This window comes from Triticum aestivum, chromosome 4A (assembly GCF_018294505.1).
Source record: "Triticum aestivum cultivar Chinese Spring chromosome 4A, IWGSC CS RefSeq v2.1, whole genome shotgun sequence".
NCBI lineage: Eukaryota > Viridiplantae > Streptophyta > Magnoliopsida > Poales > Poaceae > Triticum > Triticum aestivum.
The window spans coordinates 595,619,751-595,639,003 of record NC_057803.1 but is presented as its reverse complement, the minus strand read 5'-3'; the positions used below and the strand labels follow the sequence as shown (position 1 = coordinate 595,639,003).

The 19,253-nt window shown below is 49.3% G+C and overlaps 4 protein-coding genes across 6 annotated transcripts; 1 reads left to right on the top strand and 3 right to left on the bottom strand.

Moving 5' to 3' along the window:
• Nucleotides 1-329: 329 nt before the first annotated feature.
• LOC123082467 (WRKY transcription factor WRKY24) lies at nucleotides 330-1,917 on the bottom strand. Of its 2 annotated transcripts, none has more exons than XM_044504797.1 (3): nucleotides 1,670-1,872; nucleotides 993-1,157; nucleotides 330-904 (listed from the first exon to the last, which is right to left on the bottom strand). In XM_044504797.1, exons 1-3 carry the CDS (start codon nucleotides 1,702-1,704, stop codon nucleotides 685-687), a joined length of 420 nt encoding a protein of 139 aa, XP_044360732.1. In that variant the 5' UTR covers nucleotides 1,705-1,872; the 3' UTR covers nucleotides 330-684. The 2 variants fall into 2 exon arrangements, with proteins under 2 accessions (XP_044360732.1, XP_044360733.1); XM_044504798.1 differs by having other exon boundaries at nucleotides 368-904; nucleotides 1,676-1,917.
• Nucleotides 1,918-6,285: 4,368 nt separating this feature from the next.
• LOC123087348 (ferredoxin C 1, chloroplastic) lies at nucleotides 6,286-7,078 on the top strand. The gene has a single exon (XM_044509343.1). It carries the CDS (start codon nucleotides 6,388-6,390, stop codon nucleotides 6,826-6,828), a length of 441 nt encoding a protein of 146 aa, XP_044365278.1. The 5' UTR covers nucleotides 6,286-6,387; the 3' UTR covers nucleotides 6,829-7,078.
• Nucleotides 7,079-7,258: 180 nt separating this feature from the next.
• LOC123087349 (glutathione transferase FosA) lies at nucleotides 7,259-9,589 on the bottom strand. The gene is made up of 3 exons (XM_044509344.1): nucleotides 9,130-9,589; nucleotides 7,678-7,764; nucleotides 7,259-7,439 (listed from the first exon to the last, which is right to left on the bottom strand). The coding sequence occupies exons 1-2, from the start codon at nucleotides 9,509-9,511 to the stop codon at nucleotides 7,721-7,723; spliced, it is 426 nt and encodes a 141-aa protein (XP_044365279.1). The 5' UTR covers nucleotides 9,512-9,589; the 3' UTR covers nucleotides 7,259-7,439; nucleotides 7,678-7,720.
• Nucleotides 9,590-12,408: 2,819 nt separating this feature from the next.
• Nucleotides 12,409-18,110, bottom strand: LOC123087347 (E3 ubiquitin ligase PQT3-like). 2 transcript variants are annotated; one of them, XM_044509342.1, is made up of 7 exons: nucleotides 17,970-18,110; nucleotides 15,576-15,669; nucleotides 15,283-15,423; nucleotides 15,138-15,199; nucleotides 14,358-14,747; nucleotides 13,416-14,169; nucleotides 12,409-13,219 (listed from the first exon to the last, which is right to left on the bottom strand). In XM_044509342.1, exons 2-7 carry the CDS (start codon nucleotides 15,650-15,652, stop codon nucleotides 12,652-12,654), a joined length of 1,992 nt encoding a protein of 663 aa, XP_044365277.1. In that variant the 5' UTR covers nucleotides 15,653-15,669; nucleotides 17,970-18,110; the 3' UTR covers nucleotides 12,409-12,651. The 2 variants fall into 2 exon arrangements, with proteins under 2 accessions (XP_044365277.1, XP_044365276.1); XM_044509341.1 differs by lacking the exon at nucleotides 17,970-18,110 and adding an exon at nucleotides 16,823-17,105.
• Nucleotides 18,111-19,253: the final 1,143 nt, after the last annotated feature.

Genomic DNA, 19,253 nt, shown 5'->3' with positions numbered 1-19,253 from the left:
GGCTGTCATCGACAAGGCTTCGCCATGGGAGCGGCAACAAAGGCGCGATCTGCTGGAGGCAGTGGACCTCGATGTAATTTATGTTGGGTTGTTTTGTACTTCTAATGAGCTTTTTTTAGTAGTGGGCTGTGGTGTGGCGCCATGAGGATGAGGGCAAGCAAGCAAAGCAAGAAGGCTTTGAAGAGTCAACTCAGCGATCCGATCCACTTGTACATTTAGGCATTTAGCGTGACAGCCTCAGGTGTTACTGCTAATTAATGCTGATGCACTCGCGGCCTCAGGTACCGGAGTTGAACTAATCGTACATACATACTCCCTCCGTTCGGAATTACTTGTCGCAGAAATGGATGTATCTAGACGTATTTTAGTTGTAGATACATCTATTTCCGAGACAAGTAATTCCGAACGGAGGGAGTACATCGGGAACAAACGGAGCTACAGGTACTACTAGTCGTAGCAGTGCGACCGCTGAACTAGCCAGCTAGTGCACGTTGTAATCACGTTGACCACAGATAATCTGCCACCTAAACCGTCGACAGCGCTGCGCCGGCGGCGAACCGGCATCGCCACCGCCGGCCGTTCAACAGCTACCATGCATGCGTCCACCTGATGGCGCCACCGGCCGGCGGCACCTGTCGTCAGTCGGCCGGCAAGGCAAGGCGGCCGTCGCGTCGCGTGGTCTGGTCACCGCGTCTGCGGCGTGGGGGCGCCGGCCCCGCCGAAGTACTGGGTGCTGAGATCGTACCGGTTGGCGGCGCCGTCGCCGTCCTGACCACCGCCGTTTGAGGCTGGGGAGCCGTGCTGGTGCGCGCCGTCGTAGACGATGCGAAGGCTGGGGTCGCCCGGCTGCCACTCCACCTTCTTCTTGGCGCCGCACCGCTTGTCGCGGCACCGGAAGTAGCTCCTGCATGCACAATGCGCCGTGCCTTCGTCGTCAATCCATTAAAATCAGATTAGGAGTAAGGTTTTCACGAGGTGTTGGCCGTGCGCACCTGATTTTCTGGATGTTCTTGATGAACTTCTGGCCGTACTTCTTCCACTGGTACCCGTCCTCCGGCATCACCAGCGGTTGAACGCCGGCTGCCTCCTCCGCCCAAGCTGCCTGCTGCTGCTCCTCCTCGTCGCCATGATGACCGCGCTCACCTTCTCCGCTCCCTCTGCAAACCAATACATACAAATATAACTCATCGATCACATAAATGATGAACGAGCACTTTAATTCGACTAAGAAAATAGGGGCATGCATGAATCTAGCTAGCTAGCAACCAGCTAAAATGAAAACTCGACCGAGACAACATTCGGCGAACCAGATCAGATTCAGAGCACACAAGGATTTGGAGCAGATCAAGGAAGGATGAACGAATGATTCCTATGAAAGGGATGCCTTTGTTTTGCTCGGCGGCCGGCTTGGTGAATGGAGTAGTATATATCCCATGTGGATATGTTTGGAGAAACCGTAAACGATCGACCACGACAACAGATTAATTAGGCCAGTCATATGTATGCATATGCTAATTAAGTTGCTAACCGTAAAACCAAAATGGTTTAGCCAAAAATCCAACACAAATTAAAATGAATATCTTCACACATAGAGATCGAGAGAGAGAGAGAGAGAGAGAGAGAGAGAGAGAGAGAGAGAGAGAGAGAGAGAGGCGAGGGGGGGTCATACTCATACGTTGTGGGGGGTTGTGAGGTTGAGGCCATGGCGGAAATCGACGAGGCTAGCGGGTCACCGGAGTGCTTCCATACTTACGCTGTTGCTAACTAGATACATGAACGGGTGGGGGACATTGATGCTGCAGTGAGCTTCGGCTAGTTGCAGAAGAGAGTGTATATATATACACGAGAGAGGGGTGGGGGTCGAGAGATCGGAGTACTGCTAGTGGATGAGAGAAGCTCTCGGGGGTATCAATCGAGGTTATTTTGTTCAAATGGAAGCTTCAACGATGCAACGCGCGCGTGTTAACGTCGTCTGAGACCAGGAAAACTTTGGGTCACACTGTCCTACCCTAGCTACCCAGCTGATTCAGCAAAATTAGCTAGCGTGATGCTGTGCACGTACCAGCACTATTAACCAAATTTACATCGGGCCCTAGTTTCAAGTGCGCTACTAGCTAGTGATTATATATAGCTTAGTGAAATCAATCCAAGTCAAGTTTTTTTTGTTATTGCCGATTCGAAATCCCCAGCCGTCGGATCAAGTTTCTTTTTCAATAGTTCTCTAAAAGAAATTAAAAATATCATTTTATAAACACGGAACACAAAGTACGTACGTACACGCGCGCACGCACGCAGTCAACCGAATTTTGTAGTTGCAGCACATGAAAAATCTTGATGTGGCCTCGCTATCAACGGGTCTACTTCGCCTGCAAGGAGCCCAGAAATATTACCCAGAAGAATTGATCCAGGAAACATAGATAATGCTGCATCCATTGAACCAGGCAAGGCAACTAGCTAGCCATATGTTAATCGGCAAGTGGTGCCACTGCGTGATGTGATCCTCTCACATAAAATATAGACTCATGGATGCATGGCATGCAAATTCACCCATGGATCACACGGAGGACGTGACAGTGTTGCCGTGAAGGCGGCCGTGTGGGCTTCCCGTTAGCGCACGCCCGTACTCATCAGCGGCCTGACGTCGGCCGCGGTGCGTCAGTCAGGGAACCTTTCCTGGCCATGCATGCATGGCGCGCGCTGGCTTGTTCCGGGAAGCTGCCTCGGCGATCAGTTCGGCTGATTAGTTTGGTGCGATGCTGGCGCCTGGCGCTGGATCCAACGGGCTTCGCTTCACCTTCGTTGTTGCTCACATGGAGCTTCCTTCCTCTTGTCTTGGTAAAAATCTTCTGTGTGTGGATGGTGAAAACAAACTGTTATTAGTTACTATGTCCTTTTCGGTTTATTAGGCTCCTGTGTGTATCCCTAGCTAGATACTTATAAAAATAATATCATTTAAAAAATAATAGATTGAAGATGAATAGGTTAAAAGTTTACCGTAAAAAAATATATCATTTAAAAAATTTAAATGCCCTGGTTTTTAATGGTAGTGCAACTTTTGTGGATACACAATTTGTGTTGCATTAGGTGACCATAAACGAGCAGACATCTTCAACCTCTCCAAGATCTGCGGAAACCCTAGCTATCATGCAATTACTAGCACAATCAGTAGATCAGATCTAGATACTCTGTCTAAATTGTCCACCCCTAACTTGATGAGTTGACTGCCAGCTCACTGAGTACATCTTGCACACCATCATCGTAACCCATTTGTGATATATATAGTCACATACAAGCAGGAGCGTGATTTCGTTACTCATACAGTGAGGGTCGAACCTTGGTAGATTTGGTGTCGCTTGTTTATATCTGATAACCCGAGGTGGCTTCTCTTTGTCCCACTGTTCACTAGTGGAGAAACGGGCTTTAGTCCTGGTTGGGAACGGCTTTTAGTCCCGATTCACCAACCGGGACAAATAAATCGAGACTAAAGGCCTCCATCCTTTAGTCCCGGTTGGCCACGACCCGGAATTAAAGTCACTCCACGTCAAACTTTCTTGTAAGTCTGATCAACATATATAGAAAATTACGCTAAAATCTATTCGACCTAAAATTAAACGTCTTATAAAAATTTACAGAGGGAGTACAACATTAAACATATATATTATGAAAATATTTTCTATAAGAATTCAGTGAAACTAGAGAAAATCAAGATTGGTCTAGAGCAAGTTAAATGCCATATGGACGCATCGGTGGATCATCTGTCCATCATTGACCTTCCGTCCATGGAAACTTTTCTTCTTATAGCTCTTAACACATGGGTGATAAAGTGATACTCGTATGCAACGTACGTGTTGCTTTTCTTTGCCTCTCAATCTTAAAAGGAGTACTACCAAATTAGCCACATGCAGCACTAGTCGCCATGTTTTCTTCCATTCCATGCAGGGAGAGTCGTCGTCTCCTCGATCGTGCTGCACTGCTGCACCCGCCGACGCCGGCCGGCCGGCTCGCTCGGAACAAAGCAAGCAAGCGCCCCGTTTCCTCGTTGCTTCCCTGCCGCACGCTTGCTTTTCTGCAGAGTGGACGACAACGGCGAGAAATCGCCGAGAAAGCTCCGCCGAGAGTCCAGTCGTCGGGGTCGTCAAGCTAAGGCGTCGGCTTCTGCATGCTCCCTCCCCGCGGGCCGGCGACGCCACATAATGCCAGTGCCTCGGCCAGAGTGACAACAAAGTGGCTGGGATAGATGCCGGCAACACGGTGTGCAACAGCTGATTGAGTTTTGATTCTTCAACGCATGCAAGACGGCGAGAGTATCCGCGCGGCTAGGTAAGGTAAGGTTGCGAGTCGTCCGTGTCCCTGTCTTGCTACCGCCTACCGGGCATGCCGACCTGAAAAGGGGCGGCCGGTTCCTCCATCTTCCGGCGAAAGGTCGGGTCAGAGTGCTCATGGGTCCATTGAGCTCGGAATCGGACGAACCCGGTCGGTGTTGGCGCAAGAAGGCGTGGCAGCGACTTGGGGGCAAGACTAGCCGTAGCAGAGCTTGGCTCCATCGGTGACAGCCAAGGAGCGAGCTCACTACTTTTCTTGGAGTAGAGCTCTCGTTGGCCACTTTGTTATTGACAGCCGACGCTAGAGAAGCAAACTTGCACCGAGGGAACAGTGACGGGATCTCGATCAAGAACATTCAGCCACGAGAGCTGACTTGTGCACCTGGATGCTTTGAAATGAGAACAGCGCGTGAATCGGGTATTTTTATTTTAGTTTCACATTGTTGGATATGAAGCGGATACATGTTTATCCTATGGATAAATTATTTGAGTGGTATGAAAATGAGTGTTGGTTCAAAAGAGTAACAGCAAGTACATTAATAGTAATGCCATTCATCGCCTAGGGTGTAGAATAAGCTATTTGACACCCGAGATTTTCTTAAGTCGTATCATTTAGAAATTATGTTTGGTATACGAATAATTACGTTTATATTGATTTACTATACCAAAATTGGTACAAGAACAGTAAGATGTGAATTGGGAAACCACAAAATTTACATTTATGAGTATATTTTGTGCTATATATTTATGTTTGTAATTTTTCGTGAAGTAAAATATATATTTTATACTAACATACATTTCTTACCTTTTTCACGGATAGTGACCGGTCACGCCTCAAATGTGCGTCTCTGCATCAGGTATCTCATACTAGAAACCTTAAATCCACACAAAAGCATGCAAATAATGAAATCCATGTACTACGTAGATCAAGTAACCTATATTGCCCTAATCCTCGTCGGAGATGTCCATTATCTCCGTGCCCGACTTCGGGTACATGAGAGGCAGCCGCAGCTCCGGCTCCTCCAGTTCCTCCGCGCCGACCTCCGCATCCATCTCCTCGTCGACCTCATCGAAGAGCGCGTCGGTCGCCGCCCATTCCTGCCGGTTGGCTTCCACATAGGCCTCATGATGGATGGACTCCATGATGGCCTGCTGCTCCGCCATCTCGGCCGCTTGGGCGACCACGAACTCTGCCTTCGCATCCTACATGTTGAAGCCCGGAGCCGGACGCGACGCCAGTTCCCCCTCCTTCGACTGCCCACCTCCTCCGCATCCGCCACCCCCATCGAAGCCACCTCCTCCTCCTCCTCCTCCTCCTCATCCTCTTGCTTCGGCGAGTCCAGAGGCAAGTCGGCCGCGATACATGCGGCACGGATCACCCGGATCCCCTGCTCAATCTAGAACTGGTGCTCCGGCGTGAGCATAGCATAGGTGGTCTTCCTTTGTCAAACCATGGCGAAGCCGGAGGGCGTGGGAAGAGCGGCAGAGCAGGAGAGAGGTGGTAGATGGGCTCTGGCTGACGGCGCGGAGAGGGGGGAGGTGGATGTGGCTAGGGTTGGGGGACGCCGGCTGGCTTAAATAGCGGCTTGGGCGATGAGCTGGAGCGGCGCCACGCGACGTTCACACCCCCACCGAAGGAGACGCCTGTTGAACCACCAGAATTCCGAACGATTTCGTGTGAAATTCCATTGTCAGTCCGACGTGACAGACGCGCCCGGACATCCTATATTTTGGTTGAATGACGAGGGATACCTGTCAGACCAGACGTTTGAGGCCCGTCTGGATTGTATTTTTGTGACCGGGCCGTCCGCCCCGGGGGTTTGAGGCGCCCGGCGGTATTAAGGGGGGCTGACATGGGGGGAGGCAGTTCGGTACATAAAATGTATGTATTTCCCATGAGGCGGATCTAGCGGGTAAGAATGGATCGAGGAAGTAAATGAGCGGCCGTGATTACACCAAGGCAAAGCGAGACAACACAGCAGAGCAGCACAGCGCCTTATCCTCTAGCTAGCACACCACCTGCCCTGCCCCGCGCACCGCACACAAACGCCGAGCCGGGCACGCCATGGCCGCCGCTTCGCTGCTCCACCTCGCCACCCCCATCTCCTCCCCCCGCCTCCATCTCGGCCACAGCGCCGCCATCCTGCTCGGCCGTCAGCATCCGCAAGTGCGGCTGACGGCGGCGGCGCCGCGGGCGCACCGGGTGACGATCGAGCACGGCGGCGAGTCGCGGGTGGTGGAGATGGAGGAGGACGAGAACATCCTGGAGCGGGCGCTGGAGGAGGGGCTGGACGTGCCGCACGACTGCAAGCTCGGGGTGTGCATGACCTGCCCGGCGCGGCTGGTGTCCGGCAAGGTGGACCAGAGCGACGGCATGCTCAGCGACGACGTGGTGGCGCAGGGCTACGCGCTGCTCTGCGCCGCCTACCCGCGCTCCGACTGCACCATCCGCGTCATCCCCGAGGACGAGCTGCTCCAGGTCCAGCTCGCCACCGCCAACGACTGACCGACCCCTCATCGCCTCACGCCGGCCGGCCGGCGGCCACCTCGCGCGGCGTCGATCGGCAGAGTTCATGTGCTCCGAGGCTCTGTACAATGTATTTCACCAGCCATTACAATAAGATGCCCTTTTTTTTTGCCTAATAATCAGTTGCTTCAGTTGTTGCCTGAACAATCTTTGCGTTCCTGCTTGTTATGCTTGAAACATTGGTTCAGCGATAACCGGAACATCAGCGAATCGAAAGATTTCATATGAAGGCGAATCGAAAGATTTGATGGGCAAGAAGCACATCATTTGTAGTACTCCCTCCGTCCGGAAATACTTGTTAGAGAAATGGATGTATCTAGACGCGTTTTAGTTTTAGATACATCCATTTTTACCCATTTCTTCGACAAGTATTTCCGGACGGAGGGAGTACTAGTTTAACTTGATGTTCTAACACACAGCACAAGTTCAGTCTTGAGCCAGAGACATGCATATCCAGATTACAAGCATGGGGAGCAGATAGATATAAGTAGTAAGGTCCTTATTTATTTCGGAGTAACGCATGGCACTGGATGTTTTCCCTCAAATTCTGCAGCTTCCATCATCTTCAGTCTCGAGGTGGGCATCACTACCTGCAACCAAACAAGCAAAATAGATAATGTGGATCAGTGTAACCGGTACTCATGTGCAAGAAAGAAAAACTGACAGCACTTCAGCATAGCATAGCAGCCTAACTGCTCCCTGCTTGTTTGCCGTGGCAGCTGCGAAAAACCGCCGATGCAATTTAAGCTCGGGAAATTGGTTTCGGAAATGGTAGGCGCCGGCACAGCTTGCAATGGATTCTCAACTGCAACATCAGTTACCACTTACATGGGTGTCGCAGAAGTAGAAGGTGTTTCCTGCTCCCAGCAGGTTACTTATCGCCTGGGCTCGAGCTTGTGACTTCTAGACCATTGCCTGCGGTAGAGGCAGAACCAAGCTGTCAATGATGGTTGAGGTGTGGATGTTGTTGGAATGGACTGCAGTACAGATTATACGCAGCGAGCATGAAAAGACAGATGAAAATGCAGTCCATTTGTCAATTCACAATTCTTGTTTCAGATATCAGAATTACAAAGCGTTACTAGTACACAGGAAATTCACTGCAGACTGAGTAACAATTCATAAACTTCGGATTTGGCATCTAAAAGCGTGGTATTAGTCATGACAGATGCCATCTTTCGTTTTGTATTACAATTACACTTGATAGTGCGTACGACAAGATTCACAGACCAGTCCCAAGTTAAAAGGAAAAGGAAATCTAGGCATACTAGATACTAGGAAGAATGGTCCGATATGCAAAGCAATCGATAGAATCCATTATATACAGCCCATAGGTTTGGAAAGCTTAAAGGTATCAGACAGTCGGCTCGTAATCAGCTTTGCTAACCAGAACACACAACTTTATCTCTGCAGCCTAAACACATGATAAAGTAATCCCTAGCTAGTTATGGACAACGAATCCAGTCAAAAAAAAAAGTTATGGACAACGAATTACCAATTTCAGTCTCCTGTTGGAAACATACAATTGCAGCACTACTTACGAACAAGCAAATACAGTCTGCCTCTGGCTAAGATGTATCATCAACCTAAAGGATGGCTTGCCATGTATTTATGGTAAAGATATGTAGTTCCTATCAATTGGCTGGAACCGATAGCGTAAAACTCGTTTTCAGAGCCCTATTAGAGGATAACCTTCTTTTTCTTTTTCTTTTTGGAGGACGGCTTAGCATAACCCAACTAGAAAAGTGAAACAAAAGCATTTACCAAACAAGTATCGCACTACAAACTGACCGATCTGGTCATAATCAAGCATGCAACACACATACTGAATAGCAGTATATAAGAAACATATCTGAACTAGCCCCGTTTCAAGAACTTGACATGATAAGCCAACATCACTAGTACTACCTATCATAAGTTATCCTAAGGACATAAACATGCATAAACCCAACAGCTCTGATATTTGCCTGAAGAAGATCACCGCAAGGACACTGCAAGTTCACAAACAGCACAGGTGATGGATTGTGATGAAGCAAACAAGGTTCAGGCTGGCATTCCTCCATCATTCAACCTGAATAACCCTCCCGTTTCAAGCCACTCCTAAATTGCAGACTGTTTTGCAGTTCTACTACTAAAGAATCTCTCTCAGAATTTCGTCAATTAGACACATTACGCAAATGGCACAGTGAGCAAGCATAGATCAAGCAACAGAGACGTCGTCGAGATACTAGAAAAGTTGAATTTAGCAAGCATCGGAGAAGGTAGGGGTCCCTCACTCACCGTCGGGGTCCAAGAAGAAGACCTGGCGCGTGCGGCCGTCGGGCTGGGACTTCTCGAACAGCTCGGTGCCGCGGGTCCTGAGCACGGTGAGGAACCCGTCGAAGTCGGCCACGGAGAAGGCCAGGTGGTGCCGCCTGGGCAGCTGCGCGGGCGTGGCGCCCCCCTGCGCGGCCCCCGGGGCGGCGGCGGCGACGGCCGGGTCCCGCTCGATGATGTGGAGCGCGACGTCGGGGGAGCCCGGGAGGCGGAGCCAGGCGACCTGGAAGCCGGAGTAGGCCGGGGACGGGACGCGCTCGAAGCCCAGCACCTCCTCGTAGAAGGCGGCGAGGCCGCGCACGTCGCCGGTCTCCCGCGCGATGTGGTTCAGCTGCAGCGTCGCCATCGGCTCGGTCCGGGGAGTGGGAGTGGGCGGAGCGGCCGGCGAACGGGGCAAGAAAACGTGCCGCGCGGCCGGCCACGCGTGCTGCGTGGCTCCTCGCGCGCCGCACACGTGTCACCCGCAGGACAGGAGGAGGAGAAGGGGAATTTGGTTCACCAGACCAGCCTTACAAACAGTCAATAAACACGTGCAGTGTTAGGCCCGTGACACAGTGATAGGCACCGGCCGATCGGCCCAAAAAACCAAACGGGCGACCGCTCAGGCCGTTAGATGTAAGTGGTCCGGTGCGTTGGATCTAGAAAAAATGATTTGTCTTCAAATCTTCTTCTCCCTTGCGCAACACCCGTCGTCTTCTCTTGCGCAGCACCTGCGGCTCATCGAGTGCGCACGCCGAGCCACCCCCCCCCCCCTCCCGGTCGCAGCACCGTGCCGCCCCTCCGGCTCCTTCCAGATCTTGTCGCCGGAATATTTGGCGACCCACCACCAGCATCTTGTTCGCGCTCGCCGCCGCGCTTGAAGCACCATATCTGTCGTTAGTGGATGTAGCAAACAGGTCGCCGGTAGTAGCAAAAAACATCGGCGCAGTTGCAGCAAAAATGTCGTCCTTGCTGTCGCCGGTCGAAGCTAAGTTGTAAAGCACCATGGCCGTCGTGAATGGATGTAGCGAAACACGTCGCCGGTAATAGCAAAAATCTGACACAATTAAAGCAAAGAAATGTCATCCTCGACGTCGCGGATCTCCACTAAGTCATAAATGGACGTAGAAAAAAAATTCGATAGTACCAAAAAGACAATGATGGTTCATCAAAAACAAACCTCGCTGTTACAACACCAAAAATCATTCCACCACCCAACATCGCCGGTTCCAGCATCCCGAATCACCGGTTCTAGCAACCAGAGACGCCGGTTGCAGCAAACATTGCGGTATACGGTGGTCGTCGTCCTAGCGCACGCGCACCGCAAATGCTGCATCTCGCCACCGACCGTTGCTGGTTGTAGCAATCCATGTTGCTGGTTCCAGTAAAAGAACCCTGGTACAAACTTGGGCGGCACAAACACACCGCTGGTTCCAGCATCCTACCTCATTGCTAGTAGCATCTGCACTGTTGGTTCCAGCATTGTTGTCGATGTTGGAAGGCATGCATCTCCTTGTCGCCGCCCCCGCCACGTGGTCGCAACGGTTGCAGTACGTGGCCGCGGTGGTTGTAGTACACGGTCAAGATGGAGAGGAGGAAGGGATGTGGTGCGGATAAGGTGGGGGAGTGCTGTTGTTTGCCATAGGATTGCATCTAATCCAACGCGTCATATTGCATGTGCCACTCATATTGCATGTGCCACTCAACCATGCATGTAAAGGACATGCGTCCAAGGAACGATGGGAGAACAACCGACTCGGCTCCACATCAAAGCTTTGCCGTTGCCAAACACCATTGAGCAGAACCCCGCAGCCAAACACTGGTGATGTGGATGATGGCCGGCAACTCGAGGGAGGATGAAGACATCTCCATCTAGCAGATCAACAGCTCACCAACGCCAAGGATCCGGTAAAACAACATGGGTCGGAAAGGAAGAAGCCTCTTCAATGGGCGGTGACCTCCCTAAGGAAAATGAATGTGTCTGAGTTTATTGACAACAACACACATGTCCTTGATATATCAATGCTACCTGCTGCTATGGCAGCAAGGGTTATCCATTTCGTAGGCGAGGGTGGAGGAGAAGCAAGCCGAACATCTGATCGACTTGGACACGTCAAAAATTCTCGGCGCCGAGAGAAAGACGAGACTCAGTAAGTAATTCAGTGAGTGCTTTCTTTTATAAGTTATGTTATGGTCGTGTACATGCAGTATAACGTTAGGTTTATGTGCAATCTAGTCATATGTACAGGTGTGACCGAGGAGGAGGAGAATTTCCTTTATGAGACCAGGCTTACAAAACAAACAATGACATACATGTCCTCGGATATATCGATATTGTCTTTTCATGCACTTACCAATGGCATGCCACGGGCAAAGTTTGATGTTATATTTTGATCTCCGAAACATCCATTAAGTCAAAGTAACATTGTTGACACATCAAATGGAAGTCATTGGTCGGATCAAATCGCCATCCTAGATAAGAAAGCAACGAACGGGATTGAACAACCATCACAAATGAGTCTAGACATAATCGGGGAGGAATAATCTCAATAGCTTCCTGACGTCGTGCTTTGTCAAAAATGATAAGCTAGAAGACCAAAACACGAGTTGTCGCCGTCTACTCCGCCAAATGGCCCTATATCTGGCCCTAATCGAAGCTCCACACGTTCTTCGTCGACGGCAAACACATTGCCGGAAAAAGAACATGATAAGGAGATTATTATTTTTCCCACACCCTTGGGGACACCAAGGCTAGTTCGTCCACACCAGGTCCACACCAGATATAGGGTCAATCCCGTTCATAGAGGTAAATCGCTAGTGAGGATATATGGTTGTGTGCATAGAGGTGAACTCCGACAGCATCGAGGTGATAGAGACAATGAAGAATGGAGGTCGTTCTTTCAGTCTATTAGCGACAGTTTTTGATGATATTTATCACCTTGCATATGACTTTCCGCATATTATTTTTGAGCATATGCTCCTAAAGAGACTAATTGTGATGCTCATGATTTATAATCTAGCTAGAAGTAAGGTGTGTATGGGATGGGTGGAGATCCACCCATAGAGATTGTTGATACTCTTGTAAAAGATAACAGATAACATGGTGATCACCTTGCAATAGTTAAAGAATAAGTTGGGTTTATGTGCAATCTAGTCAATGTATAGGAAAACAACTCATTTATTAGGTCATATGAGAAGGTTCAAATACAAAAAATAAAATAGGAAGACACACATTTCCGAAATGCATATAATAACAACTCGATATGTAGCTGATGATAATTTCATTTATCTTGGTAATAACATTCCATTACAGAGGAAGAGATCTGGGAACTCTCAGATATATATTACAAATCTCTGGTATGATAATGGTTTAACATTCTGCAAGAGGAATTATCCTCTGCTTTCCGAGACATATACAATCACTAGTAAAACAAGTCTCATCAGCAATGCTGCAACAAGTCCTCCATCTTTATTCAGAACCTTGCATCCATCCATGGCGACCGGTGATCATCGTCCCCACTTCCTCTTGAAATTCTGCTCATCGTCGCTTGCGTCGTCGCGCCTGAGGCTGCTCCTAGAACTGTGTCTGGACCTCTGGCTGCTCTCTGTATCACCATCAACGGTAGAAGAGACACGCATTCTCTTCCTGTCATGGTGATCCTCGTGGTAGTCACTGGAACCTCTGTCGGAACGCCCATGGTCCCTACTACTCCTTGCCGGTCTTGACCGGGACCTGTCCCTCGACTCTCTGCGGCGAGGAGAAACCGAGCGCTGGCTGCGCTCTGATGGTTTAGATCTAGACCGGGACCTGTCTCTGGACTCTCTGCCGCGAGGAGAACCCAAACGCTGGTTGCGCTCTGATGGTTCAGGTCTTGACTGGGGCCTGTCCCTCAACTCTCTGCCTTGAGGAGAGCCCATGCGCTGGTTGCGATCTGATGGCCTGGGCCAAGCACCGGAGTCATTTGGCCTCTCGGTCTGCCTTGAACGTGCAGCAGCTTCAGCGTTCCCCTGGGAGACCTGCCTTGAGCGTGCAGCAGCTTCGGCATCACGGTGTAGCGCGGCCTGGTTTTCCCAGCTAAAAGGAAATAAATGAAATACGTTTAATATTCAAACTCAAATGGACAGAAGAAGATACAATGACTATTGACATTGACTACAGCTGGGCTTAACTAAATCGTTCCACTGACCAAGTTATGTCTATGTCTATGTCTATGTTCATTTCTATAGGTAGAAATGAAGAAACAAGGTTTGCAACTTGATAATACACACACCTTTGATAGTTTGGCGGATAGCCTTGCATGGCAAGAGCCTGCGGCGGAATATTGCCGTAGGGATTCATACCAAATGGACCCATCGGGAAACCACCATAGGGCATGCCCATTGAGCCGTACATGTATGGATCAGGTACACCAAATGGACCCATGGGATATGCACCATTGAAAGGGTTACAATATGCAGGGTCAAATGGAACGTTGTAACCATAGTCAGCATTGTTTGGATGAACAGCCTTAGATGAGTCTGCCTTCTTCCGCTTCTTCTTCAACTGATCAGGCCTAGCAACTTTTGGTTCCAAGCTCCCTGAAATAGTACCGTTCTTTAAAGTTGATTCGCTCACATCCTTCAGTTTGGGGAGGTCAGCACCAGGTACGGCTTTCTCTACTGAACGCCCTGCAGAGCCTTCAGTGTTGCTCTTCAGATCAGAATTCTTCTGAGGGCGGTCAACTTGATCACCTTCTGTGGCGACCTGGAGGCGGGCGTCGGGAGAAGCTGCCGATAGCTGGTTGTCCATACATTGCTTTGTGTCCCTTTCCAAAGCAGCCGAGGTGGTGTGGCTCTGTGATTTGGGATCAGGGTTGCTTCCTGAAGAACTTCTGTGCTTCCCTGTACCGCTGGCAGTGCTGCAAGTCCTTGTACCTAACAAATTGCTGATTGTGCTCCTAACTGTGGGGTTGGGGATGAGGGAATCTGCAAGGACCTTGACTCCACAAATGCACTTCGATTGTGTAATAATGTAATCTCGAATACCTGGAGGGGGAAACAGATGGTTATTCCTCGTTCAATTTCAAGCAGCATAAACTCACAAAAATGATGGTAGAAACTACTGCGAAGAACTAAAAAAGTTGGAGCATAAGCACACTCCGAATATCTGAACTCTGGTTCACCACAGAGCAAGACATCTAAAGATACAGACTGAATATAAGAGAACCGCTTACATTTATCACAGAAACTGACAAAGCAGCACTTGCTTGTTAACACCGCATCTGCCATCACCTTATTACATAGTTGGCAGTGGAGTTCTGCTGGCAAGTCATCAACTACACTCGCAGATGCAGCTGGGGCAAGTGCAGATAGAATGTCATCAGCCGGATTTGGAGATACGACCGGGGCAACTGGACGAGACATTTTGTAGTTGTCAAATTTGGAATCGCCAATGGTTGGGCAATGCTGAATAAAATGCCCTGGAATCCGGCATCTGTAGCAGGTATAGCCAGGTGGAGGCGTCTGGTTTTCCTGTGGGCAATGTTGAATGAAATGGCCTGCAACCCCGCAGCTGCGGCACACATAGCCGGGTGGAGGTGCCTCCCTCTCTGATGATCCATGGCCTTCAATTTGAAAGATTTGACAAACAGTGCACATGTTAAATAGTATTCTGAACACATTCACAGAACAACGCAAGCATATTGTGCAGCGGTATAGTTCACATATTCACAAAACAACATGAATCTGTCAAAATTTGTATAAAAACCTGCTAGAGTTCAAAGCTGTCTAACTGGCTGGAAACAATTGTCTAGTTACTGCCAAAAAATATCCAAGTGAAACATGGTCTACCGTACCAAAAAGAAAATAAATCTGATCTCTACAAAGCTTGAACACCTACACGCTCTTTTTCATCCTAACAATGGCTTTGATCTTTAAGAGAATCTTTTCAGATTATCTGCTAGCATCATAACTCAAAAGAACATGACACTGAAGACAGGGAATTTCTGCATTACCATTATGGCGTCCTGATGTAAACCTTCCAGGAGCTTGTCCTCTCTTAAATGACTGCTCTTCCCTGCATGCGCCATTGAGTATGATCATTAGAAAAGGTACCAAAAAATCTAGCTGCTGAGCAAGAAGGAAATGTTGTATTCTAACCATTTAAGCTCAGCCGCATCAATCACAGCTGCGATTGCAGCATCTTCATCTTTCACTTCTGCGGAGGAACAAGATTTTGAGACTGATTCAGTAACCACTGATCTGTTTGAAGCTATAGAACCATCTTCTATTACTTTCCGCCTGCAATTAGTGGTACAATATTAGCATATGCAAAAAAAACAACTCCTTAAATTTCACATGCAATCTCAGTTCAATCCCTTAAATTTCCTACTAAGAATCATCCCCCCCCCCCCCCCCGACTTCTCTGTACAGACAAGGATACAGTGACTTACGAGGAGACCACGACGATATTCTCCGACTCTTGCCCGGCAGTTCGGCGGACAAGCACAGTTACGTTCTGTGGTATCATTGCATCCTCTGCGTATTCTGCATTCAAATAAGAACACAAAACAATATGTCAGAGCATTTCACTAAAACATTACCATTCTAGCTTTTAAGTGTGAAATAAAATCTTCTCCAGTATAACCAAAATATGCAATAAAACTAGCATGTTTAAATTGAAACTAAGATCTTCAAATAACAGCACAAGAATCAAAATGACAGGTTAATTTACGTTGAGAGAACTGGGAAACTGCGAGCTACTGAGATGTGCAGGATGGGAAATAGAAGAGGATTAATCGCAATCACGATTTGCGAATTGAACCATCCATAGTATAGGGGATCTCTATTGCTATAGAAGCATATCACAAGGACATGCTAAAGAACAAGTATAGCATCTCTCCGAGCACAACAATAATATGTCCTAGTACATCATGAAGAGACCTCCATTACAGTCATAGTACATAATAAAACATACAGCAGGATACAGATTAATATTGACCACCATGCTCGAGGGCTGAACAATTCGCACAACCATTATGCGAACACATCCATAACATAATTGACCATTAATATATGAAAATAAACAGTACAACACAAAGAAGATAAAACCATTGATTGATAAAGCATGGAATGCAACAAAAATGTATAGGCTTCGTCCAGAGCAACACGAAATATCCATCATTGCTTTGTCCGAAGCTAAAAGTTCAGTTGTGCACTTAAACCCCGCACTACACTATATGATAAGCAGACAGGAATCCTCAAACAGAAGGATGCATCTGTAGATTTCACTAGCGTTATGTGCATCTTGCAGGGCGTCCAGGTACGTAACTAAATTGGTTAGAGCAATTGCTGATGGACTCACATATCACTTATCCTGGTATTTTCGCTCGCAACTCATTGTAAATTAGGTGATATGCCTATCAAATAAGAATTTTGACCTAAAAGGCTACAACAACAGTAAAAAATATCCACCAATGATGGACCTGCAGGCACTAAGCTTAATTGATCCTGGCAATAAAGCTAGCAGCACTTCTCCTGATACAGGATTTACAGATACCAAGACCTAACTCGTGGACAGCGTGAATCCATCAGATCAAATAATTTACGTGGGCAAGGCAAAGCTACACCCGAATTCCAAGAAATTCACAACTGCTGTACAGATTTAACAACCATGGCCTAAATTAAATCTGCTACAAACCTTCGCCGGTCTGGGCGTTGGAGAGGGCGATATCCTCGCGGGGGCCGCGGCCGCGGCTACGGCCAGTGCCGTGCCGGTTACTCGACAAGATGAGCTGCTTGAGATCAGGCACGGATATAAACGAGTAGGGCAACGTCACAGGGTAAGTTTCCTTTGCACTCTTATATTTGTAATACAAGACACCCATGGTGATGAATCGGAGTCTGTCTGCCCCTCTCTCCGGGCCTCTCGCTTTGCAAACACACAATTCGCGAGAGGTCCGGGGAGGACTTCTCACAGATCGATCAATCTAGCGATCAAATAGTACAGGGAGAGCCGCAGACGGCGGGCGAAGTTACAGATCGGGCCCGATCCGACGCGGACGGCGGCGGCGGCGGGTCCCTTGGCGACGGCGCGGAGTCGAATCCCTCGGACGGCGCGGCGCGGAGTCGAATCCCTCGGACGGCGCGGCGCGGATCCTGGCGGTGTGGACGGGGACGGCGGGGGTGACGCCGGGCGGCGGGGGCGACCTTCCGGAGCGTGCTTGGCGCCGGGGAGGGAGCGGGCCGCCGATTCCGCCGTACGGGAGGGAGGCGTCCCGGCGTGGAGGTCGCGCCGGAGCGGGCTAGGGTTCCGCCGGACGAAGATTGGGGAATCGGTGGGCGGGGTGGGGATTGGGATTGGGGAATCGGCGGGGCGGGGCGGGTGGTTTATAGCCGCCCACCCGCGCGCCCGCCGGATACGCTTTCCGTTTCCTCCGCGTTTTCCTTTTCCTTTTCCTTGCCGCGAAGCTTCCGGCTTTAATCTCGTGAGGTGGAAACGCCTCCGCCTTTCGGTGAGAGATAATTCATCATGTACTGTACTATATAGTTTTATCATGTTTATTAAATTTGTAAGAGATTCCACTGAATTTTTGGTGTTTTGCGGCAATATTTTTTCCAAGAAAAATACTCATATCTATTTAAAAGATTCGTAAGAAAATACGACGTGGCGTGAACATACAATGTAAGGTGGGACAGGGGGACAGCGATGAGCAGCGCCAACCTTCCGAAGCGGCCGTGGCGGCTGGCCGGGAGGAGGGGGGTTGATTTCGTAAACATAAATCATAAAAAGGTTCACAAGAAAATACAAGTTGTGATGGGGGGCGGGGACGTCGGGCAGCGCGAACCTTCTGAAGCGTGTGTGGCGGCGGGGAAGGAGCGAGCCGCCGAATCCGCCGGAGTTGGCGCCCCGGTCTGCAAGTCGCTCTTCGGCTAGGGTTCCGTCGGCGATTCGGGATTTTGTTTTGGGAGGTGGGAGTGAGGGATCGGATGGGGCGGGGCGGGTGGTTTATAGGTGGCCGCGCTGCTGGATATGATGCGTTTGACGTGGGTGGGTCACGCCTTCTTTTTCCTCCTCACATTCCTTTTCCTTGGTTGCGAAGCTTCGAGCTTTTCGGTGACATAATTTATGGCGTGTATTTGGCGTGTATTTTTCTCGTATTTGAATATGTTTCTATTTGGTCGAGTCTTGGGGAGGCAGCGGGCCACCGATTCCGCCGGAGGAGAGTCCCGGTCTGTGAGCGCGCCGCACCTAGGGTTCCGCCCGCCAAAGATTGGGGATTGGGGAATAAGTGGGCGGGTGGCGATTAGGTTTGGGGAATCGGCAGGGCGGGTGGTTTAGAGTCGCCCGCGCGCCCACTGGATACGATGCGTCCGACGCGGAGTGGGTCACGCTTTCCTTTTGAGTCGTATCATATTCGACTGAATTTTGGTGTTTATTTTACGCTAGTATCCATTTTCAAAAAAGCAGTCGGGTTTATTATGAAAACGTTCATAAGAAATACAAAATCATCCTAGACATGATAAAAGTTGCATGAAGGACACTACACCACCAAATGACCACTAACGCAACGAGAACGATCTGTCGACGTGGCACTATTGCCGCTCCTCTATTGGAGTTGACTTGACCTTGTTGATCACGGTCGAAAAAAAATTCATGCATGTGCCCATATGGAGCAACGCTATAGCGCCACAGTCATCACAATTGAACCTTTAATCGATCTAAAGCGTCTGATACAAAATCTTGCTGGCCCGCATGCACGACGAGAAAATCCTGACATCACCGCCAAAAGAAGACGACGAGAATCTACGTTGGAGCTCCGTCATCTCCATCACAATGGATGAACTCGAGGAGGGTTGGGACCCGAAAGACCACCTCGATCCGCCCGAACGCCGTGTAAGAAAAAAACTCCAACCTAAACTACTAGCCAGAATCGAGGCGTCGGGATCCCCTAGCTGTCACCGGTCGTCTGGGCAACAAGCAGAGGGGGGGTGGATCCACAGGCTCATAATCAAAGTCTGGGGAGGGGGTATGTAACGCCCTCGATGCGGCTATATCTCCCACGTGTCGAAGCACGACTTAGAGGCATAACCGCATTGAAAGCAATGTCGCAAGTGAGGTAATCTTCACA